The sequence below is a fragment of the Armigeres subalbatus genome, chromosome 3, assembly GCF_024139115.2.
Source record: "Armigeres subalbatus isolate Guangzhou_Male chromosome 3, GZ_Asu_2, whole genome shotgun sequence".
NCBI lineage: Eukaryota > Metazoa > Arthropoda > Insecta > Diptera > Culicidae > Armigeres > Armigeres subalbatus.
Genome location: NC_085141.1, coordinates 324148597 through 324161139, shown reverse-complemented (window position 1 = coordinate 324161139; position 12543 = coordinate 324148597). Strand labels below are relative to the sequence as shown.

The 12543-nt window shown below is 38.7% G+C and overlaps 1 protein-coding gene across 1 annotated transcript; it reads left to right on the top strand.

The window, feature by feature from the left end:
* The first annotated feature begins 2965 nt into the window (after positions 1–2965).
* Positions 2966–4645, top strand: LOC134221074 (large ribosomal subunit protein uL15). The gene is made up of 4 exons (XM_062700262.1): positions 2966–3058; positions 3270–3336; positions 3961–4208; positions 4425–4645. The coding sequence occupies exons 1-4, from the start codon at positions 3053–3055 to the stop codon at positions 4551–4553; spliced, it is 450 nt and encodes a 149-aa protein (XP_062556246.1). The 5' UTR covers positions 2966–3052; the 3' UTR covers positions 4554–4645.
* Positions 4646–12543: the final 7898 nt, after the last annotated feature.

The window sequence follows — 12543 nt, the reverse complement described above, 5'->3', positions numbered from 1 at the left end:
CGATAATTCCAGGGGCTATTCTCCATGATTAATTCTTTTGAAAAAAGTTCCCAGAGGTAGGAAGTACCGGTTCTCATGATGCATTTCACTTGTTTTACACTGCTGTGCGATCCGAGGTGCGATCTGTGGTTTTAAAAGTTCACTTTCTGAAACGCGTCAACCAGCACGACGGAAATACTTTTCAAAATGGTAGCTCAACCCCTCAACCAGAGAAAAAGAATCAAGAAAACAACATCGAGCATTTTTTAATGACTATTCGGTAAATTTAGTATAGATTTGTGCCGACTTTTTGTGCTGTTCAGTTATTTAGGGATTCAATGATTTGTTCAGTAAAAATCTCGCTTAACTTTTCAAAAGGTCCTAAGTAACATTTATTTCATGATTTAATCTGAATAATGCAATCAATATATTTCATGTTAATCTGTTAATTGCAATACTCAAATTAAATCATGAAAAAAATGTTACTTAGGACCTTTTGAAAAGTTAAGCGAGAAATAGGTAAACGTCAGAATAATAAACATGGCTTTTTACCAAAAATCGGGAATTTATTACTGACAATCATTTGTGATCAACTGAAAAACTAATATTTCGGTAAAAACAAAATTTTACAGTTGAAACTCGGCAAACAAAATACCGAACATTGAAATGCCGATTAAGGGTCTGTCTCAATTGTATAATTAAACTGAAATTAAACTTAAAAGTGACATTTCAATAATTATCAAATAACCCTGCTCGCAGAGCAAGATTACTTTTGACAGATATCGAATCATTTTCCATCGATGTCCTATTGGAATTGCTGGGTAGCACCAGCCATTCTTATAACGGGGTGATTTTTTAATTTTCGAACTGTCACTTTTAAGTTTAATTCTCCAAATGAGACAGACCCTAAGTATGTATATTATTGTCAGCGTAGCACCAACTTGAAACTCGGAAGTTGAGTTGATGCATTGTTTAGCGCATCTTTAGGCGAATCCAGCGCACTACTTCCGAAGTTGGGAAAATTGCCTGTATCTGGAGAAAAATCCAACTTCGGTATAAAAAGCGGTATAAATTTGTTCCGGCTAGACAATATTGTCGGGCCGCCACCAAACCGGACCGCGCGATTGAGCACTCGCGCTGCGACGCGAGTCGCGACAATTTGAAATATTTCATTAGTAGTGCGCATCATGCACGCATGGATGTACTATCATGAGCACTAATCAGGAATGAGTTGCGACGTCTGATAACTGCAGATATTTCATTTCAAGACAACATTTTCAAAACGACTTATCTGCTTTTGTAAACAAAGATTCAAACGACGATTTGACGAATCTGATAGCTCTCCCACGCAAACCAATACCATCAACAGGTAGCGGAAGCCTTCATCTACCTTTTGATGGTGTTAGTTTGCGTGGGAGAGCTATCAGATTCGTCAAATCGTCGTTTGAATCTTTGTTTACAAAAGCAGATAAGTCGTTTTGAAAATTTTGTCTTGATTTTATTGAAAACAAATTCAAGCATAATTTTGTTGTTGTTTCATAACGACGTATGTAACAAAAGTAAACAAAACGGGGTTTTTAATACAACGTGACAATCACACGCGGCTTTATATAATACGCATCGATTTTACTGATTTCAGATCTTAAAATTCTTGAATTCAATCTTTTTGCGAATCGACGTATGTAAAAATTTCTATTTTTGAAGTCTCACTGTTACATACGTCGCTTTAACATATGGGAACTAAGAGCGACCTATGTAACAAAAAAAGCAAAACAAAACAAAACTGCAGTTGCGTCAATTGTGCACTATGGAAAACCGACCAATGTACACCGACGTACGTGTAGCATACCGGTGTATGTATAATTTTATCGTTTTTCACAGTGAATTTGAATGAACTGAGCTTTGCTGTGAAGCACGCTTATTACGTGTCATGTAATGATGCATGCCAGCGGAAAAAAGTATTGAAAAAAGATTTAGTTTTGAAGAAAAAGTTTTGCCAACTTTCTGCAAAGGATTTCTCGAATCCTCATAATTGTTACATACGTCGTTATGAAAAATTATGCTTGAATTTTCGATTTTCTATACTAGGGTAAGGTGCCCAATAGTGGACCCCAACCAATATTAGACCATCCAGCCATTTTTTCATTATTACAGCACAATGGAAACATTTTGCTATGGAATTCCATCGGGAGAACCTACCTTACAGTCCTATGATTTGATTACATGCATTGAAAATGCTATGGAAAGTAAAATTAGATGATTTTTTACAATTCTATAAAAAATAAACACGAGAGTGTCCATTATAGGAATATTTTGGGGGGTCCATAATAGGGAAGAAGAACGTCCCGAAACGAAACATGAAAATCAAATGAAGTGTCGACTATAGGGAAGCAATTTCCTATTATGGACCCCCAGGGGGTCTACTATAGGGCGAATTCAGTCCGACTTTAAAATGTTAATTTCGAAGAATAACGTCGAGTATTTGAGTGTTTTATGTATGTATCGTGAAGAGGAGATGCAGAGCTTGATATTAGATATCACGCAAAATTAATATTTTGAAAATTTCCACTCATTATGCCCGCAAGAGCAAAATTTCGCTACTAGGGGGTCCACTATTGGGCATTTTACCCTATATTGTCTATCCGGAACAAATTTATAACGCTTTTTATACCGAAGTTGGATTTTTCTCCAGATACAGGCAACTTTCCCAACTTCGGAAGTAGTGCGCTGGTTTCCCCTAAAGATGCGCTAAACAACGCATCAATTAGTTTGACAGATAAAACTTCGGAAGAAAGTTCGGTTCGGAAGTCCGGACTTCCGAATTATTTATAAGTTGGTGCTACGCCGACAATATTTACACGGAATATGATTTCCGTGTGCAGCACTTTCCGACAAGCCCATTCCGAAAGACATCTGTCAAAAATAAACTCACCACTCGAACCGGAAACAGTTCCCAAAACGTCAACGCGCTGTCGCTGTCATTTCGTTCTTGCGTTCTTTTTCCGGTAAACTTGGTTGCTGTCGAACACATTTCAGTGGAAGCAGCGTAAAGTTTTTCCAATTTTCCCCCACAATGGTCGTAAGTGTTCGGTTCTGCTATGCTTTCAAGTTACGCGCAGTGCTCGCTGGTCAAGGAGAATATAAAGTTTGAGTGGAATTTAAGTGATTCGGGGAAAAAATTGAAACGTTTCTGGGAGGATACTTGGACCAGCGGAGACGGCCTTGTTTACAATGATGGCGATGTGAAGTGACTTCAAGCTAACCTGTTTTTTTTTTCTAATTTGCTTCAGAATCTACGCCAGAGAAAGAAGACCAGGAAACTACGTGGTCATGTCAGCCACGGTCACGGTCGTATCGGTAAGTTCGGATGTTTACCCCGGTGCGCTTGCCGAGTACGTTAGTTTTGATGGTGAGTGTGCCTTCAAGCTTATTCGGAATTCGCCGCTAATCGTTGTTTCGGAATCTCGGGAATGTGTCGGGAACTGCTTGGTTGTCTGCCTTAGATCCGCCGTCCATTTCGTAAACAGTACCCGCAACATTCAATAAGAGACTCAGCAAGCGCGCTACAACGGTGAACAAGAGTATCTGGGCTGACACGGGGCAAGATGATTGTCGTTCTTTAGCTTGATTTCATTCTTGATTAACTCATAAATTTTTTATAGGTTCAAAAATGTACCTATTTCACGATTATATGTTTTGTTATTCATACATTCTTGAGAAACAGCATCATGTACCGAAGCAAGATGTTATTCTCACATCAATGGCGTTTGTACTTTCTGAAACTGTCGACATTGTTCTTAACAATAACAATACATACTAAGTATTTATAGAATACATCTCACCACAAAATGGGGATCAACTGATGTTTCAATATATGAACTATTCTATTAATCCATTCAAGATACAATTATTCATCTTGTCCCGTGTGCCCATCCTGTATAGCGTTGCTCAAAACAAACTACAATCATCTTTACATTTCAGGCAAGCACCGTAAGCATCCTGGTGGTCGCGGTAACGCTGGTGGTATGCACCATCATCGGATCAACTTCGACAAATACCATCCGGGATACTTCGGTAAGGTTGGTATGAGGAACTTCCACCTGAACCGCAACCACAAGTACTGCCCCACGATCAATCTGGCCAAGCTGTGGTCGCTGGTCGGCGAGACGAAGCGTATCGAGTGCAAGAAAGACCAGACCAAGGTGCCGGTGGTCGATCTGGTGAAATTCGTAAGTGATCTTTTCAATATTAAAAAAACACTCGCTAGCTGTTGTTCTTTAATGATGAATTCGATGTACGGGCGGTCAGAATGCATACAGTGTACTTTTTCATGCAAACAATCCTGTTGATTGTACATTTCTGAATTAGAATTTCAAACCAGCACGATACCATCAATATTGTTATTTGAACAATTTCTATAGAATACTATTTCGTTTTATTTGCAGGGATACTTCAAGCTGCTCGGAACGGGACACATTCCCAAGCAGCCAATCATCGTTAAGGCTAAGTTCTTCTCCCGCAAGGCCGAAAACAAAATCAAGATGGCTGGCGGTGCCTGCATCCTGAGGGCGTAAAAGCTAAACAAAAAAAAACATTCTTTTTATTAAGGCAGTAAGGAAGTAAGCTCGTGAGGAAAATACAGATAAACTGTTGAAAAAAGGTTAAAGCATGTTGGTTGGTTGTTCGTTGAGAAAATGTTTGACCTTGTTTTGAAGCGGAGAATAATATGTTCCCATGTGTAAGTAGTGTGCATCTTAAGGTTGGGGTAATATAGGGCACTGCACGAACTGCTTTGTCTCTTTCTCGCTGCAAAACAAAGTCCAGTAAAGTCAAAGTTTATGAGGAACGAAAGAGAAAGAGTTCCGTGCAGTGCCCTATTATATAAAATCAACTTTTCGAATTTCAAAAATGGGTTTGACGACTACGTTTCAATTTTGAAAACGAGGAATTTCGAAGGAATTCAAAAAATTTCTTCCTAAAGTTTCGGAAAGAAATTACTGAAAGAATTTGTTTGAGAAATCCTTAAATAATTGCTGATGCAATTCATCTTAAAAAAATTAAGGTGTTCCAAATTCAATTTCGGCGGGAATTACCAAATTTTTGGAAGGCTTTCTTGAAACAATTTCCGTACGTATTATTAAGAATTTTCCGTAGGGATTCTAAACAAATTTTGAATGGAATATACAAAGGAATTCCTAAAGGACGTACTACAGGAATTCCTAAAAGAATTTCGTAAGAAATTTAAAAGAATTCTCGAAGGAATCTCTAGAACAGGGCAGACAATCGTCATCGTCAAAGCACAAAATGCCACAGTAGCGACGAGTTGCATTGTCTTCACTGCTACTCTACACATCGTCAATAACGCGCACGACGTTAGCTTTCGTCGTGTAACCAAATCGTCCTGACGACATCGAAGAACGAAGACTTCATACCGTTATTCTTCAAGCGGCAGCTGCCATGCGAAGATTTTTACTAATTCTTTGAAATAATGAATTTGAAGCAACGTATGAAAGCGTTATGAATGTTATCGATACATTTATGTTACCAAATTTCCTACTATTTGTTTATTTGAGACGCTATTATGTTTTTACCCAGTCCGTCTATAATGACGTGCAATCAATTGTGTGAAGATGTGACGACGAAAATCGTCATAACTTTTGGCTGCGCGACTATCGTCGTGGTACGCATGCAGCGCGAAGAAAACGAATAGGTGTTGCGTCGTGCAATGTTATGACGAAGACTAAATTTTTTTCGCTTTCTTCATACGACGAGAATGACTATTGTCAGCCCTTTCCGAGGGAATTTTTGAAGACATTTCGAAAAGTATTTCCGAAAATAATTTGGACTTTCCAAGGAACTCCTGAAGTAACTTCTCAAGAATTTCTCCTAAAACAATTTCCATACTTCCGTAGGTATTCCTGAACGAATTCCCGAAGGATTTTCCATAGGTATTTCCGCAGAATGTTCTAAAGGAATTTCTGAAAGAATTAGGGGAAACCGCCAAATGTTTTGTCGCCTATTGTTGAACTCCCATAAGAAATGCACGTGCGTTCAACAATAGGCGACAAAAATAGCCGTTCAACATTTGGCGGTTTCCCGTAGTAAAGGAATTTTCGAACGGACATTCCAAATTAAATTCTGCAAGAATTTCTTTGGATATTCCTCTAAAACTATTTTATTTTTAATTTATCTGAAAATCCTTCGGAAATTACTTAAAAGATAAATCCAGAAATGTCGTGGAAAGTTTCTCCTTCGGAAATTCAAAGAAGGAATTATATTAAAATTTTCGAAAGATCCTTCTTTTAGGTTTTTTCAGTACCAACAACACCTACGGAAATTGTTTTGGAATATATTTTAAGAATTCTGCCAAAACTTTCTCAAGAAATCACTTTGAAAACTCTAGGAAGCAATACTTGAAATCCCTTCGAAATTTCCCTCAGGAATTTCATCAGAACTCTCTTCTGGGATTCTTTCGAAAATTCTCCCAAATGTATTTCAGGAGGAATTTTTGAAGAACAACCTGAATTGATTTGGGACAAGAATTTCTAAAGAAATTGTTGAAGGAGTTTTCTAAAGAATTATTAAAAGAATCCTCGAAAGGATTTCCAATGGAATTCCCAAACAAATTCCTACTGGAATTATCATATGATTTTTTAGATTTGTACCGAGAACCCCCTGTAATATGGCCGTTTTTAGTCTGAACACTTCTTAATTTGAACCCCGTTCGTTTGAACATCGTTGCAAATAGAGTAACCAGAAGTTCAAACGTGAACGCTTCCAAGAATTTCTTTCGAATTACAGGGTGACCACCGAACCGGGAAATTGAAATCACCGGAAAAAAGCGGGGAAAACCGGGAATTTAAGACCTGTAGGTACCTGAAAAAAAAACAATTAATCGCCCACTTTGAGCGTGCTTACAGCGGCACACTAGGAGTCAACTTTCTAAAATCAGTATGGCGAAAGGCATCTAAGGTTCGATTTCTCAAAATTAAGCACCTTCATCGAAAAAATATTTGGTAGGCGTAGTAGCGGACATCTTCCTACATAACCGGTACCATATATTTTTTCATGAAAAGAAAACCCGCATTAGATGTCTTTCGCCCTCCAGCATGAGTTAACCGCCAGCAAATTGTATGGCGAAAGCTTGTCACTATAGATCATTTTGATATTAATTTCAAGTAAAAATGGTGTTTGTTTATACTTCATGATTTTGTCTGTAATATTTTGAAGAGTAAAGCCTGTCCACGTTGAATTTCGAACAGTTTGATAACGCTTAATTGATTTATCGCCATGTCATCAATTTGGACAAGACCTAATGCAACGTACACACCAGTCAAGCAGTTTGACGAACACTGACTCCGCCCCCAAGAAAACGCTTCGGTTGCTGCTTTGTTTGAACGTGTGTGAAGTTGTTCGAACCTGGAAGCTGCGGATAGAGTCAAAACGAGTGTCAAAGAATCTCCAAAGTAAGCTGTCAAAAAGTATCCATCGCATCGAGAGAGGTTTTGTGCATTTTGAGCGCAGACGAGAGAGTACACGTATAAATCAACTCATACTAAATATAGCTCATTTTGAACAAATTTCAATTTTATGGCGTCAATTTAAATATATCGGCGGATTCAACATAAGTGAAGGGTATGAATTAATTTAACATTCGTCACGGTAATTTATACGACGCGGTAAATTGACGAAATCTTTGTAATTAATTTTATAAAGATAAACATACTGATAATTCAATGTGAGAAAATCGTAGCGTGTACAGTGAACACTGAGAGAAAATTTGAGAGTTTCAAGCAAAATATCTTGAAAATTGGATTCGATCGAGTCCGCAGCTCCCAGGTTCGAACAACAATTTGACAGTTGGCGGCTCGGTTGGAAAAAATTGAAACGGTTTGATTTTGGTTTGAGTTGTCGGGGGTGGAGTCAGGGTTCGCCGAACATGTTTGAGCATTTGTAGGTGAAGTTGCACAAACCCCCATATATTTTTGATGGTTGGTGCTAAAGTTGGCGCTTCGGTCGTTCGTGTGTGATATTGTTGGTCGAATAAATTGATTGTTCGTGTCGCTGTTGATAAAACTTGATGAATGTTTGAATAAACAAGAGATGGAGACAATGTTGGTCAAACTGCTTGACCAACACTGACTCCACCTCTCGTTTAATCAAACATCCATCAAGTTTTACCAACAGCGACACGAATAATCAATTTATTCGACCAACACTATCACACACGAACGACTGAAGCGCCAACTTAAGCACCAACCACCAAAAAATATATGGGGGTTTGTGCAACTTCACTAAAAATGCTCAAACATATTCGACTCCGCCCGCCGAGCCGAGCCGAGCCGCCAACTGTCAAATGGTTGTTCGAACAACATCACACACGTTCAAACAAAGCAGCAACCGGAGCGTTTTCTTGGGGGCGGGGTCAATGTTCGTCAAACTGCTTGACTGGTGTGTACGTTGTATAATACATGCTGAAAGCATCGAAGAGATTGTGCTGTCATGTAAATATTGTGAGGGTGAGATATTTTAAAAATTGGGCAATCCACTTTCAGCGTACATTGATAACAGATATGCAAATATCCAGGCTACTGTCATGCTATTGTTTAGCCCATCGGCAAATCGTAGCCAGGATGTCCCGGGCACAATTTTTTTTTTCATACTACTTTTCAATGATGACAGCGGTCTATGTCTATTGATGATGATGACACCGCGCTTGTCACAGGGTCGCAAATATCATATAACGGTTCGGTTGTCAACATTGACTAGTGAATAGCAGGCCATGACTTTGCCTCTTTCCTCGTCGGGCAACGAACGGCGAGTTGCACGCTCGATAAGACAGCACACAAGCGATCAAAATCAATATTTAACGGATAGCTCGTTCGGCGGAATTAGGCGAACCAGGTTGTTCCTGATTGGAAATTATTGTTTTGTAAGAATCCTGTGGGTGTGATTAGGACATTTTCTCATCGGTTTCGACTTGTAATGCCAAAGATGCTCTCTCTGGAAGAGCGTCAGATTATTTAAATGATTTGCATTTCGGTTTCGAATTGTGATGTCGAAGACGCTCTGGAACTGGAAGAACGTCGGATTAGATGATTTGCTCATCGGTTTCGACTTGTAATGTCGAACACTCTGTGCTCTGCATGAGCGTCAGAATGAATGATTGGCTCATCGGTTTCGAGTTGTGATGTCGAAAACGCTCTGGACAAGTGTCGGAGTAAATAAATGATTTGCAGAGTAAATAAATGATCGGAAATGCGGAGTAAATAAATGATTGGTTTCGATTTGTAGTGTTAAAAACGCTCTGGAATGATTTGCTCACCGGTTTCGACTTGTAATGTCGAGCACACTTTGCTCTAGAAGAGCGTCAGATTGAATAATTTGCTCATTGATTTCCACTTGTGATGCCGAAGACGCTCTGAAAGTGCGTTGGATTGAATGATCTTTCCATCGGTTTCGACTTGTGATGATGAAGACGCTCTGGAGGAGCGTCGGATTGAATGATTTGCTCATCGGTTTTGGTTTGTGAAGTCGAAGACGCTCTGGCTGGAGGGGTGCAGTAATGCAGTATTGAAAAATGTGTTGTTTCTTAACGGTTTCGACATGTGATTGAATGATTTGCCCATCAGTTTTGGCTTATGACGTCGAAGACGCTCTGGAAGAGCGCCGAAATAGGTTCGGGGAAACCGCCAAATGTTGAACGGCTAATTTTGTCGCCTATTGTTGAACTCCCATAAGAAATGCAAGTGCGTTCGACAATAGGCGACAAAAATAGCCGTTCAACATTTGGCGGTTTCCCCTATTTGTTTTCTCATTGGTTTGACTCAAACGAGTTAAAATGGAATGCTATGTTTTATCGGTGGATACTTCTAGGAGTCGTCAAAGCGGTGGAATGGACATCGCCAGTGGGTAGCATGTGGCGGCTGTGCTCGGGGCGATGGTGTGGTGAAGGCGGTTTCGGGGCAATTAGGATTGAGTTTTAATGTAAACAGTGTAGGGAGGAGGTTAATTAGTAACACACCTTCTACTTGGAGGTACTGATTTCAAGTGACGTTAATGTCATCCAATAATCTGTAAGCTTCCTTAATTTATTACTAATTGTAGGTATACTACATCCCTCCTTATCTTTATCTGCTTACATTTAAATATAATGATTGTTGAATAAACTAATTTCTGTCACGAAATATATATTTTATTAAAACACGTGAACTAAGGGCTGTTACAACAGTCGCGGATTTGCTCTTCCAGCCACGAAAATCGCGGATCCTTTAAACGTTGTCGCGAAAATCGCCCATTCCCCATCATTGCCCATTAAACTCTAAAAATGTATGCATACATTAGCAACATAGGAAATTTAACAAGGGAAAATATCGTCGTTGTTGCTAAACGATTTGATACTGGCAACAAAAATTATTATGGAAATACTGAATTGTGGGAAATTCAATTTAACCCGTAAAAGAATAACATCAATATCAATAATGAGCATTTATGTTTTCTTTATAATTTTGCTCACAAAATTTAGATTGCTTCGCAACAACAACCGACTTTCAGCTTAGGATCTAGTCTAAGATGACGATGCGTTAAATATATTCAAATAGATTCTAGGCTGCTTCACGAAACGATCCTTTACATAAGTGGAAATTCTCATAGTAATTTTCATATAACCTTCAAACGGCACGTGCACAACCAAATTACATCCAAATCAGCTAAAAATTCGGGAGGACTACTAAAATAGCAAAAACAATCGGTTAAGCACAGGGGAGCGAAAAAGTCAAAATTTGAATCACTCTAATGTGATAGATTTAGTTCGGAAAAGGTATTGGAGGGTAACCGCCCCTTCGGTGGGGTTATCGTTTGAGAAGAATTGTTTGAGCGAATAAACATTTTTGATGGGAAAGGTAGAATACCATCATTGCTTGGTTAGATATCGTTTTTGCCATTCCGCGATCCAAAGTTCGTCGATTCTTCGTTCTCTCGTGCTTGGAAAATGTCGCTTGTCATTCAAATAACATTTCGCCTCCCACGTCTCAGACTATTTTAACAGCAATGTCCTGTTAGACGAAGCTATATAACCATTTAAGTCCTAAAAGTTCGTTACAACTCATATTAAATTTTATATGGTGCTTCTGAAAAAGGTTTCGAGAAAAAAGACAAATGAATGCCAATGCAGGCCTGGTTGCGGGTCACTTTTAAGTGACTTGGTCACTTTTTTCGGGCTAGTCACTAAAAAGTCTCTTTTTTCGACCTCAAGTCACTAAAGTCACCTTTTCTCGCAAAAAGTCACTATTTTCAACTATTTTGAAACTATTGACTAAGATTTTTTTTATAAAGCTTTATGTATCCATCGGAAGATGCTTTGTTCATGGTGGAAATGAACTTACGGATCTTGGAAAAAATGATCACTCTGCAACATCGCCAGCCATTTAACTCGCTGCTCTTATGCTACGTTTTGACAGGGCAAGTGAATTGAACAACGCAGTTGAATTCAATTGACTTGCCAAAAGTTGAACATGTTCAACTTTCTTTTCGTTCAAGTGAATTGAATTAAGGTGTTTACACGTTCAGTTCGCGTTCGATTCAAGCGACTTGCTCAATTCACTTGCCTTGTCTAAACGTAGCATTATTAGCATTTCACCAGTAGCTAGTTGAAGGTGTTTTACGTCACAATTCATAAACTGGTATACAGTTATGCAAGCAAGAGACCTGTCGGTTTCGAATTTTTTTAAACTCAAACTTTATGCAGTAGGGGAAGGTGGGGAGACTTGATTCTCCCCTGTTTTACCAAGAACTAAACTGCCCATGATCGCATGTTTGTAACACTCGCATTTTTGTTCATTTTGTAAAAAGCCTGTGAATCGTTCACAAAGCTCAATTTAATGGATCTAATCCCACAACAGTAAAATAGGCTTTACTATCTTGCTTATCTGTGGTAAGCTGGAAATGATTGAGTTTGTGGGGAGGATTGACAAACGATTTACAAAATCAACCAAAATACATATGTCACAAATATGCGATCATCACGGGTAAAAATCCGTTCCCAGAAATGAGAAAGTAATTCATGATTCCATGAATCCGTCGTGTTTTCATGCTATGAAAATACACCATGAATATAAATCATGATTTCATGATATATTTTCGCGTAACGCAACCAATGCGTTACAATTTGGTTGTTTAGATCGACAGAATAAAAAAAAGTTCAACAGGGGATTTGAACTCGAGTACACTGAGCGAGAGTCCGGCGTGCTACCTCTCAGTCGTTCTTACTTCTTGGGAATGAAGTGTTCGAAATATAACCGGTTATGCATACTGTCGACTTTTGAGGATTGCCTTACCATGAATAATGTTCCTGAAATCATGAATTATAATCATGGTTTCATGAACTGACCTGATTCATGATTTCATGATTTTTTATTCATGCCTGTTCCTCCTGAAGATGTTTTTTAGTGGCCAAAATTAGAACAACTTCTCCCAATAATGATCAACTGCTATCATTTTTTCACAGCACAAATCCATAAATATGCTAAATGATCTTCACTGAAAAAAATGCCATCATTTCACCAC